Source organism: Gavia stellata, chromosome 26, assembly GCF_030936135.1.
Source record: "Gavia stellata isolate bGavSte3 chromosome 26, bGavSte3.hap2, whole genome shotgun sequence".
Taxonomy (NCBI): domain Eukaryota; kingdom Metazoa; phylum Chordata; class Aves; order Gaviiformes; family Gaviidae; genus Gavia; species Gavia stellata.
The window spans coordinates 317,746-337,072 of NC_082619.1; the positions used below are offsets into that span (position 1 = coordinate 317,746).

General features: G+C 42.8%; 1 protein-coding gene across 1 annotated transcript in view; it reads right to left on the minus strand.

Moving 5' to 3' along the window:
- The window catches only part of KMT2A (lysine methyltransferase 2A), a 45,983-nt gene that overhangs the window by 15,374 nt on the left and 11,282 nt on the right, over positions 1 to 19,327 (minus strand). The window contains exons 2-20 of the mRNA XM_059829537.1: positions 18,441 to 18,510; positions 14,519 to 17,187; positions 13,004 to 13,181; positions 12,378 to 12,612; positions 11,014 to 11,078; positions 9,827 to 10,198; positions 9,139 to 9,212; positions 8,376 to 8,504; positions 7,404 to 7,517; positions 6,064 to 6,210; positions 5,685 to 5,780; positions 4,751 to 4,871; positions 3,840 to 3,953; positions 3,307 to 3,491; positions 2,554 to 2,727; positions 1,620 to 1,730; positions 1,298 to 1,371; positions 604 to 797; positions 102 to 208 (exon numbers count right to left, since the gene is read on the minus strand). Of these exons, the coding sequence (XP_059685520.1) occupies positions 102 to 208; positions 604 to 797; positions 1,298 to 1,371; positions 1,620 to 1,730; positions 2,554 to 2,727; positions 3,307 to 3,491; positions 3,840 to 3,953; positions 4,751 to 4,871; positions 5,685 to 5,780; positions 6,064 to 6,210; positions 7,404 to 7,517; positions 8,376 to 8,504; positions 9,139 to 9,212; positions 9,827 to 10,198; positions 11,014 to 11,078; positions 12,378 to 12,612; positions 13,004 to 13,181; positions 14,519 to 17,187; positions 18,441 to 18,510 (5,229 nt within the window). The remainder of the gene's footprint in view (positions 1 to 101; positions 209 to 603; positions 798 to 1,297; positions 1,372 to 1,619; positions 1,731 to 2,553; positions 2,728 to 3,306; positions 3,492 to 3,839; positions 3,954 to 4,750; positions 4,872 to 5,684; positions 5,781 to 6,063; positions 6,211 to 7,403; positions 7,518 to 8,375; positions 8,505 to 9,138; positions 9,213 to 9,826; positions 10,199 to 11,013; positions 11,079 to 12,377; positions 12,613 to 13,003; positions 13,182 to 14,518; positions 17,188 to 18,440; positions 18,511 to 19,327) is intronic.

The following is a 19,327-nucleotide window of genomic DNA, read 5'->3' on the forward strand; positions in this document are numbered from 1 at the left end:
CACAGCAATGCACAAAAAAGCATCCAGCCTATCCACAGTACCAAATCTATTGCACTGCTTAAATCAGCTCCTATCAGAATGGGCACGTGCCAGATACTCACATTAGCACTGTCATCACCATATTTCAGGCACAACGCGCACTGCCTGTTGTCTTCTACATCCGGAGGTGGGTTAAGTTCAGGACTATCCTCTCTGCTTCTGTCAGAGCCTTGGAGTTAGAAGAGAGAACACTGTTTATTCCTGAAAGTCAGGGAGGCAAAAATTCATCTGAAAAGATTGTCAGTAAATGAAGAGGGTAGAAGAGCCAAACAGCAGCCTAGAGTTTTCAATAGCAAGCTTGTAAAGCAAGGAAAAGCACACATCAGCCTCTACACAGCCCTTGTTCTGGGGGAAAAGAGGCAGGTGCAAATGTATTTCTGGGCCCAAGCTCAGCTCAGAAACATCTCATACATAACAGCCTCCGCTGAATGATTTCAGGTCAGAGAGGTCTCCAAAGTTCTTCAGTCACATACAGAACTAATACTGCCCTTTCTTTACTACTAGGAGGTTTGGAATGAAGCACTCTGGCTTTGGGACCAATAGCACTGCAATCTGTTTTCTTACTAGAGATAGGCGGTGTAGGAGGATGTAGAGGAGTTGGTGAATCTGGCTCTCCAGGCCCTTTGGGTTTTGGAGCTGGAATGATTTTCTTCATCAGAGGCGGTTGTTCAGTGCGGTTGTTCTCTTCACGCTCCTGCCACTGAGCATAATTATGGTCAAGCGAAGGGGGCAGCACCGCATTCGGCAACATACCACTGCTGAAATGCAACAAGGAGTCAGCTGTCAGACCTGACTACACCAGAGGACCTTGTGCCCTGTCTACTACCACTACTGATATTCAATATACAGTAACAACTCATTTAATTACTTACAGTCCACACATGCTCTCAACAAAGGCTATGATAGGTCACTTAACATTTTAAGGTTTGTGATGTGGCTGGCTGTTTCTTTTGAGGGTAACAGATGCAGAAGGAGGGCCACACCAAATAGGGGTGAGGAGGAGGAGGGGGAAGGAAGGACAGGACTGACAAGCCAATACATAACATACCTAGTTCTAAATAATGTTTTTTTGTTACTCTGCTTTAGAACAGGTAAGTGTATACAAAACCTGGGAATGGGATTACTGCTTCACTTCTTTAAAAAAAAAAAAAAAGAAAAACAGAAAACCCAACCCCACAAACAGGCTCTCTTGATACTTTTTGCTTGGACAGCTGGCAAACTATAGAGTGTCGCAGTCGGACACAGAAAAATTACTTACTTGCTTGTTACTTTATTTGGCTCCCAAAATCTGGACTTTTTTACACTGAACCATGGAAAAACACGCTCCATTTGCTGAAGGAAAATAACACTCCATTAGAAATGTTATACAACATGCCCCAAAATTCAAAGACATTCAGCCAAGAACTACTGTAAATGCACAACTAGGAACATTTCATTAACATCAACAACTCTGACAATGTATTATTTTATTCCTGCAAACACCCAAGCAATGGTAAGCGTGATGGACCCTTTGGATTCCAACAGCAACAAGCAGTGGTATGATACCAAGCAGATTTCAAAATAACTGTAGTCCAGCTCACCCGGATAAAGAAGGACTTGACCATGCTATTGGCTTTCTTAACCTCTGGCTGCCCTCCATCGGAATTAATGGCTGCTTGAATTATCTTCACGATATCATCACTAAAATCCAACTATAAGAAAGCCACAAAATTTCACATTAACAGGATTGTATCTTGTACAGCTACACCGTCCGCTAATTTTTTAAGGCATCAAGTGAGCATCCAGATGACTAGAAGACTGAACCAGAGCATCGACTTAAAAGCAGAAGAATGTGGCTGTTACAAAACAAGCAGCCCTGTGCATTTGCAGACTGGCTGGCAGAACTGCTACACCCGTAACTGTTTGCTTCTTCCTTCTAGGAGGAGCTGACTGCTGACCGATTTTAAATAGGCTAAGCTAGCTGCCTCCCAAGGATTTGGCCAAAATCTGGCAACAGCACGTTTGCCTAGTACTTTGCAATATACAGTCTTCCTCAAGATTACTGGCTCTGTAGGGAAAAAAAGAGGAAAAGGCTGCTCCCTACAAAGAAAACTGATTTGGTCAACGTTCGCATTTCCTATAAATGACCCCCTAAAGAGATCATCTCTCCGCACCTGAATTATTAGTTTCCAGATAACTGACTACCATCAGTGTTATTTGGCTAGGCCTTCCGTTAGAATTTGCACATGAAGGATGACCTATCCTGTTTCCATCAAAATAAACGTCTAATTAAGAGCAAAAGGGGTTTAACCAAGTATCACTGCTGGCTAAAGTGAGCCATACAACAGTGTAAATTACATGTCTCTGGGCCAACATTAACACAAGCGCTAGCTGGAATTATTTTTAGCAGCATGTTAACCTGTTTTCTTGTTCATAAAGAAAAGGCTTAAGTATGCTCAGTTATAAACACCACAGGCCATAAAGCAATTCATAGGATCTATTATTAGAGTGGAACACTAAAAAACTTTGACATACCACAGAAGTGTAACCTCCTTGATCCATTTTTCTTTTCACTCCTTCCAGATCCAGAGGTTGCTGCTCCTCCTGTTTACTGACTTCTGTTAGGACAGGAGGATCGGGACCTTCAGGAGAGCTTCTGGATGGGATACTTTCTTCCGTCTCAGGATTTAAATCAGGTGGTTTTGCTGCCTGTTAACATCAGCAACCAGACACAGGAACATTGGCTATTGAAGTGTGGCTGCTACTCACGACACACTCCCATGCACATTTATTGGCCCAGAGATTCTTGCTAACACAAAAGAAAGGAGACTCAAGTTCTGAATTCCTATCCAAAACGCAGGGACAAAAATGAAATGATCTTAACCAGCTTTCTGCTGCTGACCTGTAAGGCACACAGCAGAGCAGAGCGATCAGCTATGAGGATCAAATTCATTTTTCAGAAGTCTTACTTCTGAATATGTATTTCAAGACTAAGATTCTGTTCTTCTGTCGAAAAAGCACGTTCACCATCACAGAGCTAAACCCTCCCATTCCTCAAGAACTTTACTCTATTCTTTCTTTTAGCCTCACAAGTCGTATCATAGATACCCACTTCTTTGTTTCCATAGGAATGAACAAAAGAAAGAAAACAAAAGTCACAGTACATGTTGTTTTAAGTATGATAAAGACACTTTTGCAGTGTAATGCACAGCAATACCAGAATTCAACTGAACGTCAGGCAACACTTCAAGACAGAATATATTAACGGGAATTGAGGCTCCAGCTTACCTGTCGATACCGCAGTAAGTGGCTAGTAGTTCTAGAATTCAACAGGGCTGTTAAAACCTGCTTTAAGGAAACCTGCAGCTCCTTTTCCAGTGCCAGACGCCACTCTGCAGGATGCTGCTCTGTACAGTTAATGCAGGTGTATGCTACACTCTCAGGCAAGTTAGAGAGTATCTCATACATTTCATCTGGAGACAAAAAAAACCAAAACAAAACAATCTGAACTACTTTATTGAAGGATGGATATAGGGAAAAACCCCTACTCTGCACTTACTGTCTAAGTGAAACACTTTTCACGTAACAAAAGCATCTTGTGCAACTAACTGAGCAATACCGCATTTGAAGCAAGTCCTACGCTTTCAGGATGTCATCGATATTAGTACTGGTTTACCTGTAGCCATTCTACAGGTATTTTTCAGGTAGGTCACAACAGGTGACAGTGTTAACACTCTACTAGTAAAGTCCAAAACTGGATTGCTTTGGTCTACTTGCTGCGTCGCGTTCTTATGTACTAAGGAGATAAGGATTTGCCTTACCAGAAAGGTTTTCACATTTGGAGTGGACCCAGCGGTCGCATTTCCCACACTGCATCATCTTGCTCTCATAGTCATCATCATCATAACATTTGTCACAGAGAGGACAAAAATTTCCTGCAAACAAGACGTGATTTTTATCAGAAGTTCAGCTGCCACACGCACCTTAAAGGCTAGGTGGTTACTTACAGGTGTGCTAAGAAAGCAGCTCTCTGAAAACCCCCACTAGTAAGCTGCCAATACAGTTAACATCTACTTTTACAACACTGCAAACAATGGCCACAAAAATAACCTGCTTGGAAGACCACTGACTACTCTAGAATTCCACTACTGGGTACCCATTTTTTGAGGGTGGCGAGACTAACAAAATACTATATGCAATTAGCTTTACAGAGTAAAACGGAAGGACAAAGATGACACAGAGGCAAGAAATTAGGTGGAATAGTCAAGATTTTCTATCCTCAGATTTTTCCACAGAGTGCCCCTCCTAGATTCAAAGGCGTCATGTACAGTAACTAACACAAGAACAACCACTTTACAATAAGAATTTTGCTCCTTTTAAGTCAGGAGTCCTTTAAAATGTCTTTCTCAATTGCTACTCGAAACCCTGGGCCAACAGCTGTGTAATAATTGCTTTATATGGTATAGCGTTTAAATTCTGGACGCCTCAAACTCTTGACACTAAAACAGTGGTGACTTTTGTTAGCCACTGTAAAATCTAAGAATCTGGCTTCCCTACAGGAACTATTACACGTGCTTTCATGCTGGGCCCCAATGCCAGCTTTCAGTCCTGTTTGCACCGTGACAGGCTCACCTGCCCTGCAGGCCCTCTGTTCACTCTACACTGACGCTGCCTAATCCAAAACAGAGCCTCTGAAGAGGCTCCTGCTGTACAGAATCACAACTTTATGTACCTTTAGCAAAGAGTTTGGCACAATCATGACACAGCGAGAAGTCATGAGACCACTGTGCATCCCACCCTTTGCCTGGTGTTGTTGATCCACAGCTCTTGCAGCGAACGCATTTGGTACATATCTGGAAAAGGAATGTGTTTAGCAAGAGTTATTTGCTTTTATCCAGTGGTTTCTGTGCTTTAGTCCTAACGATACATTTCATAGTTTCTATTATTTAATGAGTGTAGAGAGCTTATACACCAGAGTAAGGAGTTTCAAATACCAAAACTTTCACTAAAAAGAGAAGAGCTCCCTCCCTTTATGGTAAGATGGTGATAATGCAACAAGAAAAAAATAAAAGAAAATAAATCACAGTATATCTTTTCTGTCCTTCATATTTGCACTGAAGAAAATATCACCCTTCCCTTCACATAAAACAGCATATGTAGTTGTGGCATTTCTTCTGACCTAAAATATGAAGTTTTATTTTAACAATTTTCCAACTCTGAGGATATCGTAGTAGAAAACACCTGAAAACTATCAGTACCAAACACACGACAGGCAAAGCTTTCGCACTTGTTTAGAACAAAAACTTGAAAGACACAAAGTAGTGCATTAATCCAAATTGTCTCTCAATACCAATATCAACTGGTAAGTTTGTTAACGAGCTAAATGCTTCCATTCTAATGAGCTTCTTCCATGTTCTGGGACTATGATCAGAAGAATTACTACAACTAAAAATGGTGTAATCTCTTTAAAAACCCTGCTTGTTCAGAACCTTATCAACAACCCACCTCATTATCTATTTCCAAATGTACTTTCCAACGCAACAGGCACCCTTGCCTTAAAAAGCTAAGTGATTGCATCAGAGCAAGTAATCTGCAGAGCTCTGGCCAACAAGTGTTATGATCAGTCAACAAGTGAATTACCCAAAAAAGAAATCAAAATCCCTCACCCAAACTTTCTTTTTCTTGGTGGGTTTTGTTGGGTAGTTTGGGCCCAGGCACTCAGGGTGATAGCTGTTCCGGCACTTGTTACACTCCAGCAACTGCTACAAGAATAAGGGGAAAAAGCACTGGAACAGAAGCCCTTGAAAGGGATGCAAAATCCTGGACTCTTTCGTTTTATGTTGGACCCCCCATTCAGGGCAAGAGGAAGAAGTTACAACGGAGCAACTCGAGAGGCATTCTCCCCAGTGCACAGCAGTGCTCGTGCAGAGACCCTGCGCTTCCCTGCTCCCCAGTGCACGCTTGCTAGGCTGAGCTCCAGAGCGAGAGGAGCTCTGGGAGCAGCATGGGGGCTGCCCGCCGGGTCTCCCGGTGGTTTGGGGGTACCTTGGTGGCCTGGTGCTGTCTCCCACACACGTGGCAGAACTTGCAGCGACGGCAGCACCAGTTTTCCAGCTGGTCCTCCAGGGGCCGCTCGCTCTCCTCTAAGCAGAACTTGTGGAAAGGCTCACAACAGACCTGACAATACACAAACTGCAAGGGGGGAGAGGGAGGTTTTAGCAAGTCAGAAGCTGCTCTGAAGTCCCAAACAAGCCCCCTCGCCCTCTGAACTACTTTGAATTCTGCTTTACAACTGACAGAACAAGGATTTCTACTGACATATTTTAGGAGGGAAACTGTGCGCGTACTTCAGATAACCCAAATACATGCTCATCTACCCAGACTAGACATCTAGCAGCAAAGGGGAGTCTGGTACCTGTTATCTAAGTGTTCTGAGTACTGGCAAAGGCCTATAGAGCTCTTCAGGATCTCCCTCCCTCGCTGTAACACAAGCCAACCGCACCAGAAGAAACACTTAGTGCAGAAGGAAGGGACATGCAGAGCAAAGAGAGACATCTCTTCCTCCATTCAGCTTATGTGGCCCATGTGAAAGCTCTTCTAATTTCTATGTATCCCCTACAAGGCTGGTCATACCAGAAAAAGGATTGCCCTTAGGGTACGAACACTGCAGGCTCACAGGGGACAGAAGAATGTCTGTCCCCTTGAGCAACCTGACTGAGAAGGGGGTGGCTCCATGCCCCACTGGACCTTCACAGTCTGCTGATGTCCACACACAGAACTTAACGCCCTTTTCCCCAAGTATCGTTCACTCATCATAACCAAGCCTTTTCTAGAGTGCTAGCATCACCTTCCCAGGACAGCTGGTCTGACGATATTGAGAAGGCACCTATCTATACCTGGAAACGCATTTAACACAACTTAAGCCCAAATCCAGCTCTTCATACAGCACCAGAATCTTTCCAGTCACGTTTCAGTAATGGTTTGCAGCTCTCAGCAGATGCAGACATACCTGGGAAAGTCAACACTGCCTAAAGCCCTTTAACATTAGCGGGCAGCCTTTCTTATTTCAAATTAAAAGAAAGCAAAGCCCCTGCTTTATATCAGATGTGGGATTCCAAATGAAGAGGAGACGCAGGTGCTCTCAAATATGCTATTCTTTATGTCTAATACAGTTCACCTGCCAAGTAAGCACTGCAGAAGTTTCCAAACTGATTTTAAATACCTTGCATTTTAGTATCTTGGGACAAAGTTTAGCAAGGATGGATTTACAGGTATTAATTTAATTTCTCTTGGATTAAGGTAAAGATATAATTTAGTTATTTATTTATTTTTCTAACAACGTGGTGCTGTAACTAAGTCATCAACAGCAGAACACAATGCTTTACCTCCACATGTCCACTGCTGGCACAGAGAAAACAGACCACCCTGGGAGTAATAGGTACCGAGGTGACGATGCCTAACCCACCCATCTCCCAAACATTCTCCACTTCACAGTCCTCCTGAAAGTACAAAAGGATAGATCACCATGCAATAAAGGCAATACAACATCAGTATAAAGTGCTCACATTGATTGCTGCTTTATATGTTCTGTGCCTGTGATTAAGTGGTCTCAAACTGAAACCATTTCAACTTCTACCTTGGTCTACTTTATATACTGTATATTGGAATAGCCACACCTCAGCGCTGTTCTTGCCAAGAGAGCTCAATGATACACTATCCTTCCTTCTACAGAAAGCAAGCCTAAGGAACGAGACAAAGTTTTTCACGATTGCACAATTATTACTAAAAGTGAAATTTCAGAAGAATTATACTTTATTAAAACTCCATATTTGTATAAAACACTTATGAGATCTCACTATAATCTCCAGTATCAACACTTATAGATGGACTGAAAAATTATTAGGAAAATATTAATTTTTATTATTTCAACACTGTTCAAAAAAGTACATGATTTATCAGTTTAAAACCCCAGATATACCCAAAATGTTGTGAATTACAAGTTACTAACATTTTCCCCAAATCTTGTTGGCTCAAGTTGTGGTAAGGTTTTATAGTTCCATCTTAATGGAATAATTCTTCATAAACCTCAAATTCTTGCTCATCCTCACACATTGACAGTTAAGGTTTTAAAGCTTTAAGTGTCTCTTCATCCAGTACTCTAATTATAAGAAAAAAAAGGCATAACAAGCTTCTAAAAATCAACCGAGTGACTTGTCATGAAGGCTCCTATTTGCAGTTCTCTCTGAACGGTACCAGACACACAAACTTAGAAGTCACTGCCAGCACTCTTGAGGGACTCTAGTTCCAGTGTTTAGAGGCAGGTAACATTCAAATACTTAAAACATTTTGTCCTCTACCTTGAAATCCACTCGGATTCTGTGGACTCCATCTGTAGGTGGCTTTTGCTTGGAACTGCTTCCGTTAGTCAGAGTGCTGAGCAAATTCAGCGTGCTGCTTTCTGGCTTGCTTATAGGAGGGGGCTTTTCCTAGTCAAGTAAAGGAGCCTGCATTAATCCCAACCCTGAATGTTAAAACTTAATCAGTAATTATATTAAACGCCGTAGATAATTCACAGACAAAACCCCCAAACCACCACAGAATTAACGAGTGTGTAAAAGTTGCAAGAAAGTAACTATTCTGCAAACCATTTCTTAAGAGCATTCCACGCACAATTACATTTCTAATTCAATTTGCTGCATTTTCCTCTAACATGTTGTTCTCTCTCATCAGAGCGCTGGTTTTTATGTTGGTGCAGTGGGGCAACTCTGGGTGTAATTAGTCCCTACGCACTTCTCTCTCTTAAATAAGACAATTCTTTTTTTGTTTGCTTGTGGGGTTTTTTTTTCCCCCCATAATGGAGTTGTTTCTGAGATGAAGGTAGTTCCATTTTTTTTTAAGGAAAAGCTAGCCTTCACCCTACCACTAAAGTCTTAGAGAACCAGTTAACACCTGAACCGAATCATAGGCATACGCCAGGTACTTTGGTATCCACATACTGCCACAAGGAAAAGTACAAAAAAAAAAATCTGCAAAAGGGTTAAGTAATACAGTTCTACTTCCTAGACAGACAGAGGTTCCAGGTTCTTGAAATTTACTGACTGTACAAAAAACAGTATTCACCTTTTCTTTTGGTTTCTGTTTCACAGGGAAAGTTGGACGGGGAGCAATTTTTTTCTGTTTGCTTTGTTCTGTGCCTAGGAAGGGGGGAAAAATTATGAGTATTTCAAGTAACTAACAGCCACCTGTAGAGAAGAAAAGGGAAAAAAATCAGCTGGGTAATGTGCGATGAATTTTAGACTAGAATTTTTCCACCCTCTTCTGTGACTGCACCTCACCAACTATGACTTGAGCAGTCTCCTCGAGGCATGACCAGGAGAGTTTGCTCTGCTAAAAATCTGAAGCGTTCTGGGTGCAAAGCCACGAAAGTCCTGGAGCTGCCTTGTTGGTCACTATTCATGCTGTTCTGTACTACGTGCAACAGCGGACTACATTTTTGTAGTAAAAAGATTACATTCTTGTTTCATATTCAGACTGTGAACAGTCAACAGACTTAACAGTACTGAAAATATACTTCAAGACCGCCAAGACTACATGACTAAAAATCACAGTAAGGATGGCCATCTTTCTCCCCGCCCCAACATACACTGTACTTCAATAAAAAGGAAGCCAGTTCTACAAAAAAATTCCAAAATAATCTGCTGTAATTTCACCAGATCATAAAGCATTTAACAGTTTTAAAATCCAACAGCTTTTAGCGGTATTGTTACTTAACGTGACTCAAAGATTGAGGATAAACAGTCCCATTTACCTATTTCTGGCTGGGGAGTCTGCTTTTTCTTAGGCTCAGAAGTGGTAAGTTTAGGTGCTTCTTTTTTCAAAGGTCCTGAGCTCGGTGGCTGAGAAGGAGGGAGCTGCACTGGCTGGGACGCCTGCTTGCCAGCCTTTCTGGTACCAGATGCAGGGACCTGTTTGGGCTCTGACACTGGAACGGAGGAATTCCCATCCTCATGCTTTTCCTCAACGGGCTTACGGGCAGGTTCGCTGCTCTTCTTTACAGCATTGTCTTCCCTCGATACGATAGTCTGAGGAGTTTGCTTCTGTCCAGAGTCCAATTGGTTCTTTCCAGAATGGCTTTCTTTCTTTTCATTTGTCTTTGATTTCTTCTCTTTCTTTTTTGCAGCTAGGAAGAAGAAGCATCAATAAAGCAATACAGATAAAACGGTGTGACTTCAAATGATTCGCTGCTTTTTTAAAATAAGGAAACAGACACTTTGATGTCAGAATTTTGTGATTCTGTCATACAAAAAAAATGGTACTCAAAAATATAAATGATTTTGTTGGTAAAATTAACGCACTTGGCTTATGTTGCAATCTGTGTTCTAATACCTTGGGCCTCTATTCTGACAGAGCAGTAAGCAAAACCCTTCTGTAGTAAAGCAGATTCAGAGCTTAACTGCACAAAGGAGAAAGCAGACTTTGTATGGCGAAGTTCAGGGAGTTCAAGGCAGCCGCCTGACTGCTGTCACACTAACACGTAGACCTCCAGAGGTCCAGTACCATGAATGCGGGGATTTAACAGAACACATATGATGGCTCGCTGAAGCCGTACGTCAGAGACAAGGAGGCTCCAAGAGACTCATCAGGCCCCGCGTCACTCAGGAGCGGGCAAACCTTTGAGAAATGCTTCACCTGAAGGGCAGAGGGGAGACTGACCAGCCATCAGCAGCAGCTCCCTACAAGACGAAGGAAAAGCTACAAGTCCAGTGCTGAAAGAGACAGCCACTGTTAGGGAGCACAGATGCTGCCTGTACTTGCATCTCTCTTGCAACTTTCACCTGACATCGGCAGAACAGGCAGGCTCCCTGTTAACACTTGGTTGCAGACTAACCTTTTATAAGCTCAGTGTAGCCACAATGACAGCACAAAGAAAGAGCAAAATTTAAGAGATGAAGATTTCTCTCTTGTGCTATACTTGAGCCAAGTCTTTCAGCCTACCTTTAGCTTGTTTCTGGAGATATGCTTTTGAAGGCATCCACTGTAGATTCTGACATTTCCTCATTCTACAAAGCAAGAACATGTTGTGAAATCAGAAGAAAAATGCAGACATTAAGAGGGCAGTCTGTAAATATTCAACATGAAAAACTGAAAGAAACATTATCAATACACCCCCTACCTTTTCCAAGCATTTTTTTTCCTCCCTTCTTCAGAGATATGTAAAAGAAACTTCTTATTTACCTCTGTATTTTCCTTTTGATTTTCCACACTCTCAACACAATTTTGAGGTTAATAAAACCACTTATGTAACAACACTGCTTCACTGGTAAATCCCCCATCGATTCCATTTCTTAGATTTGAGAAGTATCAGAATACTTCCAAGTGCTCTAAGAAACCACACCAAACTCTCTCAACTGTAGGTTTTACATAATCCAAGCTGAGGCCATTTCAAGCAAAAGTAGTTACTCTTGAAGTGGGATTGGATTAGGTGACCAAGCCTTTTTTTAAGTGTTCAACTTTATTTTCTATTTTTCTTACGTTTAGCACATTAAGTCTTCTATAAGTTGGGCTAGGCTTTGTTTCCGCCTTCATTCTTGTATCAGGGCCCATGGTTTTGAATCCTAGCCCGAGGCCTGGGCAAAGCCATTAAGAGTGAGACTACTTACAGATTGCAGTCTGCAGAGTGTTTTCACACAGATGAGCACTACACAGCAATTCTCACAGCTATGCTTTATAAATAGCTTTCATACCACAACAATCTTTATTGGTGCCACTTCAGTTCCTGCCTTTTCAGACCGATTATCTAGTCTGGTAAAATCAGTTTAATGCAACAATTTAAAAAAGCAAAAGGTTCAGGCTAAGTGATACGTATAAAAAATGGTAGGAAAAATCAAGGAAGAGTGGTATTTCTTAATGACATCCAGAGACATCTTTGTTATATGAAGTGTATATACACCAGATAAACATCGTCTTGAAAACACAAGCTCGTCATAAATGCAATTTGGGAGAATAAGAGATAAATACTCATGTATACATTGCCTTCCTTGCCGAAACCCAGGCTGCCTAATTAAAGCCACTGGTCTCATACCAAACGCTTTTCAATGCTATGCCAGTTTTGTCAAACTGGGGAGAATAAACCAGAAGTGAATTTCAGAAAAAAAGCTCATAACAAGCACACCTTGAATCAGGATCTTGACTCCTAAATGAAACTGTTTACAATACCCTGCTGCGATCCAGCCTCAGCCCAGGCCAAATTCACTCAAAGCCTGTGCTACAGGGTAAATCTGCTGTTGCCTGTCCCAGAGTGCGGGTGTGCTTATCCCACTCAGCATAGGGATTAGACAATTTCTCAGATACATACTTACTTGCAGCATTGCTTCTTTATATTGCGCCCACCAAACTTGGGTTTGTCTAGACAGTTAGTACAGACACCACAGTCCTCTGGAACCTGACAGCCCGAACACTGCCCACAGCGCCTTGAGCGTCGGCCCTTCTTCACCGGAGGTTCTTGCTGTGCCTTGTTTCTTGTAACTGGCTTAATTGGCTTGATAGGTGGAGCAAGAGGTTCAGCCTCTTCTGAGCCAGCTATTGATGACTTATCTATCAAAAAAAATTTCTAATGTGAATTCACTGATATCAAAATGATTCAGGAGCATCTAATTTGCTAATGGAATTTATTCCATTAAGTGTAAGATCATCAGGAGAGCCACACAAGGGATGTGTGTGAGTGTGTGCGTATACACACACATGTACGTGTAAATATGTATATGTACACACCCTCCTCAGCAGACCAAAAGTTTAGTGCAGAACACGTTTTTAACAATTACCAATGGTTAAAAGGATTAGTCCTGTTACTGTGGCATTGTAACCGAGAGCCCGGAGCTGTTTAACGTACTTTCCCTTGTTAATCACTTGAAGTCCTCATTTTAAGCAGTCAACACAAGCTGACTTTGTATGAATCCACAGATGAAAACTAAAAATCTTAACTCACCATCATTCCCCATGGAAGACAGTATCTTCTCCCGTTCTTCCCATGGTAAGGCACTCAGAGTGGGCATGTCATCAGGAAACACTGCTCGCTTGCGGCCCAGCGCAACAGCTGCTCTCCTGCAAACATGTTTTATTCGTGGTCCTCGGACTGACGTTTCCGATGAATCACTCTCTTGTCCCTAGATTTCAGAACATGGGAATAGACAGTATTCCTAAGAAAGGTACCAAAACGAGGCTGGGAAACATCTAATGGAAATTACATGTTAATTCTAGTTAACCTAAAAAAGAGTTAAATTATATCTTAGCTTGCACTCTGTAAGAATCAGGATAAAAATAAAGACTCCCAGCCTTCTAAGCCTCAGTTATCCAAGAGAGGATAAACTCCAAAGAATGAGAGGATTTACTCATTTGGAATTAAAAGGTAAGTTCCTACTTCCTACTAGGAAGCAAACTCACTCATGAAGCCATGTTATCAAGACATTGATATCATAACAATCAGAGTCGACTGGAATTAGAGTAACATTCAGTGCTACCTGATGCAGCAGAAGCCAGAAGTACATCAAGCTGTTTGATAGCTTTGTAGCTGCTGGCCTTTAAGATGAGAGGGGCTCGTGTCTACTGAGGCCCTAGAAGAACTGTAGCACTTTAGTGCAATTTTCCATGTTTTCATGACAGGATTCTGAAATATTTCCAACTAAAAGAAATCCCCCAAATAGGTAATTGTGAGGGCCTGGGCTGCTTCTATAACCAGGCCAGACATACAGAAGCATGCACTTAATTTCAGAGACAAAAAGCTAGAGAGTTTTCCATTTAAAATATGCGCTAGTGATTTTCAACATTAGTGCCATTAAAGAAAGTAATAGTTTAAATAAAAAGGAAGTATTCTCTGAAAGTGTATTTCACCTACCTTTCTGGTAGCTAAAAAGGACTGCAGAAAAGGGTGGGTTTGGGGTGGGGGAACAGGGAGAGGGAAGAAACCGGTAGGAAGCAGTCCCCCAATCAGATGCAAAATCCCAATGGATTTTACTCCCACCCGTAAGTGACAGATCATCACTGTGTAAAGTTAAAAAAAAAGAGAGAGACCAAGACCAGCTTCATCTTCAGAAGCCAGCTTTATGCTTGAGGAGGGCCTACAAGAAACACTGAGGCAAAGAAAGACTACTGCAGTTTGCTGGAATCGTGCTTTTAACAGTGAGTACTACTATTCTAGATGATTACTTTGCTTAGATTTATTCAGAGAAACCTAGTAAGCAGCTACGCCGTACTTATCTCGAAAAATGCACGCAGCTCCCCCCTGAGCTGACTACACAGCAGCTCCCTTTCCCCCTCAGCTTCTGCCCAGGGCTTCTCGTTTTCGGATCGTTTGCCATCTGTTGCACTAACAGCTGCTTAGCTTGGCACGTTAATTCTTCATGCTTAGGATATGAAATCTACTTGTGACTTTCAGGGCAAGTTCAAAATAAGATGCACTCTAGCAAAAAAAACCAAAACCCCACCAACTCGGAAAAAGGACTACCTGTGCTTTTGGCTGATCTGCTTGTTTGAGGGACTTGCTCTTCTCAATCTTGTACAGCTGGGCTTTTGCCTTTTTCAGAAGACTGGCCACCCTCTTGTCAGTCATTGGCAGTTTGTCTGCCTGAGCCAACATAGAGCTGATGGAGGAAGCGGAATGTTTAACAGTGCTTGACGAAGGAGCAGAAAGACGCAGGGCTTTTTCCTTCTCTAAAGATGGCACAGCAGGACTGAGGTCCAGATCCGATTTGTCTAACCCCCCTCTACCTTTCTTGGACGTTTTGGTTTTGATGGCTGCCGTATCTACCAGAGCAGCAGTGGAAACATCTGCTGCGGAATCTATTGCTGTAGACTTCTTCCGCCCGGCAGTTTTTTTGGCAGATGATGATGCTGCAACGTCTTCGCTGACAACTTTTTCTTTGGGCATTTTACCTACAGGAAACAAAGCAGAGCTACTCTGAATTTCTGACCCTTTTCTCCTTTTCTCTTTCCTTGACTCCCGTTTGTTCTCCTTTTCTCTCTCTCTGTCTTTCTCTCTGCTCTTGTCCTTCTCCAGGCTTTTGTCAGCGTCTTTATCTTTGGAGAGTTCCTCCACTGCCCTGTCCTTGTTTCTGCCTCTCTCTGTCTGGGGACTCGACGTGAACCAGGGGAAGAGAGGAGTAGGGCTACTAGATGAGAAAGGCTCCGCTGGAGTGCTAGTCTGCTTCCTCGGTCTCTGGCTTCTTTCTGCTGATTCCCCAGACTGCGTTAGGGAATGGGAAGGAAAAGTAAAAGTTGAATTTAAGGCACTAGTGGCAAGAGAACTAACAGAAATGCTAGTTAATGAGGAAGAGACAGAAGACTGTGGGGTGAGAGTTGTCAGGTCAGAGGTACTAAGTCTCCCGCTTCTCGTCCTCATGGAGTGCGAAGGAGATCTGGGTTCCGATCGGATGGGGCTAAACACTCTCCTCTTCCTCTTCCGAGAGGAGACACCTGTTGCAGAGGTTCCTGTAGTGGTGCGACCAACCGTCGAGGGCAGAGTTACAGATTCAAAGATCCTGGAGTGGGCCTCGCTCGGTGTGAATCTGGGCGCTCTCAGCAGAGGACTTCTCTTGTGCATATCAAACCTCGTTCCAGAGTGAAGAGAAAACAGACGTGCTGGAGCTGTCGCACCTGGCGTTGAGAAGCCAGATGCAAAGCCAACATCCTCCGGTGTCAGCGGTGGGGGTCTGAAGTTATCGAATATCGGTTTGCGAATAAGACCCTCTTTGGCATATTTTGCTGATGAGAAGTACTGTGGTTCTGACCTAGAATGCTTCAGGGAGGTCCACCTAAATGTTGGCTCTCGTAGAATCGACTTCCGTTTCTCTTGCATTGGCGCAGCAGAAGCAGGAAGAAAGGGTGAGGCTAACGGTATGGTAGGAGGCATAAGCCAAGGGGTATGGTCTGAGATGCTGGAAGCAGGCTGCAGCGGTGGGGGGGGAGTGAGCAAAGGGGGAGGAGGAGAGGAGGAGGACTGCTGCTGTGGCACGCTTGGTAAGGCCGACAGCTTTTTAGCAGTTCTCTGGCCAAAACTTCTTTCTGTTATCGAAAATCTTCTGTTTCTCCTATCACTGTTATCATTTTCAGGGGACTGAGAAACAGGCAGCGGTGCGTGAACTTCTGGAGTATTGCTTCGCTCCTCAGAAAGCGTCTGCATCTCCTCGGAAGCCTGGGAGTCTGTAGACGTATCCACGCTGGGGCTACTGGACCGTGAGGAATCCGAAGACATCTGAGACGAATGCTGAGAAGCAGCGCTGGACTTTTCACTGGAGCCACAAGACGTAGCGCTGAACCTGCTGTTTGGTGTGGATTCTAGTCTGGATATTTTAATAGGAGGATCATAGTCTTCATCCTCAATGAACCGTTTGGGTGTTTTAATAATCCGTGAAGAGATAGCACTCACAACCGGCATGATGAACTGACGGATATTTTTGAGCTGGGTTCTCCCCTTCCTGCCCTGCAGTTTGGCTGCTTCCTTCTCAATCTTTTTTTGTGCCCCCTTTTTAGCCCTCTGCAAGAGCTGCTTAGCAATTGCGGCATCCGTCCTTTTGGTGGAAGGTATAATCCTAACAGGCTTAATCCTGCGTGGACTCTGTCTGACAGCAGTCTTTTCTTCTTTCGTAAGAGGTGGCGTGCCATCCTTTTCTTTGCGAATCCTTTGGGGTTTCTCCAGCTGCGAGTTTATGACTAAGGTCGAGGAAGTCTTTAAACGTTCAGAGGATGGTGGCCTACCTCTTCTGCGCACGATCTGAACGCTCTTCCTCCCAATCTGAAGTTTCGCCCCAGGCTTAAATTTAGATTTCAGTGGGGAGAGCTTACTAGTTCTTAATTTCTTGATTTTAGTTGCTTGCTGAAATGTAGTGGATGGTGACCTTTTGATTTTTTTCAGACTCTCTTTCTCTTCTTTGCTGCCCTTCTGAATGTCCGATGCGTCCTTTACTTGTGACAATTTGAACTTCACGCTCGTTAGCGTTGGAGGTCTTCCTCGTCTTTTTTCCCCACTCTTCATCTCCTTCTTCTTTACTTTCTCCATGGATGTGGTTTCAGACTTGCTCGAAGGGGAACACACTGATGAAGAGTCTGATAGTACAGCTGAACTTCGGTCAGAGCTGCTCCGGGGCCTCCCGCGAGGTTTCCGTGGACTAGATTTAACTGAGAGGGAAGTAGAGAATGCAGAGCACACATTAAATTTCTCCGAGCGTAGGATCAGCATTATCCAGGTCACGCAAGTATTTACTCAGTATCAGTCACACTGCCCGTACAAGTTGCCAAGACATTTCAGTTAATCAACAAAAATACAGTTTTATCAACACATGTAATGAGTACTTTCCCAACAAACCTCTTCTCCTATATAAAATATGAAGTAGACAATTTTTTTTAAAACACAAGCTTGCCTTTTCACAACAACTATATATGCAATGGCACAAAACCACTATCAACCTAATGTTGAGAGGGAACAATAATTCTTAAGGGCATGTGCCACTTTTCAAACAATTAAAAGTGTTTCTTTTTTTTTTCCTCAAGCAGATCACAGCTAGTTGCAAGAAAAAAAAAATCCTTCTTCTTTAGTACCATCCCTCTGCACTGCTAAGGGATAAGTCAGTAAGGCAAGAACAATGTACAGGGAGAGGCTGATACAAGGTAATTTACTGAAAAAAAAATTTTTAGCTTTGAAACACAGTTAGCACTTGGCACTGCACTTGGAATCATCAAGCAGATGTGCAAGACTTGATTACTCACCTCCACCAATGCATTTCAACACTTGCCCACCAAACCCAGCTATTCCAGTTCTGGGTCTTCACACAGCTCTGACAATGTACTTCGTTCTTCATTTGAAACACCCTATTAGCAAGGCTCTCCACAGCAGAATTTGCTGGCAAGGCCAAGCTGAGCAGATCATTGTAGTGAATGAGCAGAGTGCTGTGGTGAGAGCATTTATTGATAAGAAACTAAATCAAAGCCGAACTCATTCACTGACAGTCCCATCATGATTTGTTCCTACATCCCGAGAGATGAAAATGCAACAACTTCGCTACAGCTTAACCTCAAGTGATTTGATTAGTTTCCAAAAAAGTGAAGGTTCCAGTTACAGGCGATAATGAGTCTATTGAAATATACTGAAATATTCAAACCAGTAGCAGATCCTTACTATTAAAATAATTGCCTCTCCAAAACACTAACCTGAGGTTTCAAATACCAGTTTCATCAGTATAGCTCTTATTCTCGAAGTTTCCCTGTTCTGGAACAGATCAGATGTAAAGAGTCCAAAACTAACCGAGTCGAATCCAAAGACTGGGGTGGCTTTTATGGTGGATGAGAATTGATGGAACAAACAGGAGAGACATTGCAAAACAATCACAATGGAGAATACAAAGTCAACTTCCAATCCTGCAACTTGAACATACCTGTGGGGGACCTGGTGGGACTTCGTACTTTGACTTCTTCATCTGAACCAAAACCTAAAAACTGTTCATCCTGCAATGAGAAAGTGGATGGAAATTGGAAGATGTGGATATTAACATTAAAACAAACTTCACTACGATCAAAGCCTGAAAGGATTCTAGAGGATTCTCTCTCCCCAAGTAACATACTGGCATTTGTTCTTTCTGCAAACAATTGCTAAAAAGGAAATACAACTTTTATATAGACATATATAGCAGCTACAGTTTACAGCTATGGAACAATCAAAAAGAGTTATGGGGAAACAAAAGACAAGTATATATGGAAACAAACCCTTAATGCATAAAGTCTGCTGCTCATATCAAACCACAAAGGTCTACTCTCATAATTATTCAAACTACCCTAAAGACATACTCCAGCAAAAGAAGTGTTTCCATGTTTATTTTTCTAGTACAAATGTAGACTAACCTCCTCCAAACTCATTTAAAAGCCTTTCTGGATAAGCAAAAGCATCTAAGGTCTACAATTCTGCCTGAGCATCCTGGAGCTCGAACAAGACCTCAGGGCTCACTCTGGTCCCTTTCTGACAGCTTCCCTGAGGGAGGGCTTGCCACCCACTCCCACAAGACCCAACAGCAACACTTATGGCCTCTGGAAGGACAACGCATGATTTCAGGGCCTCTTTGGACCCTACAGAGATCAGCATGCCTTCAGATGAATCCCACCCCATCAGCTCCATCACGCAACAACCTCCAAGCCTGGCTAAGGAACAAGTTAAAGTAGACTAAAACTACTGATGGGAAGACAGTCATCCCAAAGATGCAGGCATCATTCACACACCCCAAGAGCCGCAGCCTGTCATAGCACTACCTAGAAACACTGCAAACCAGTA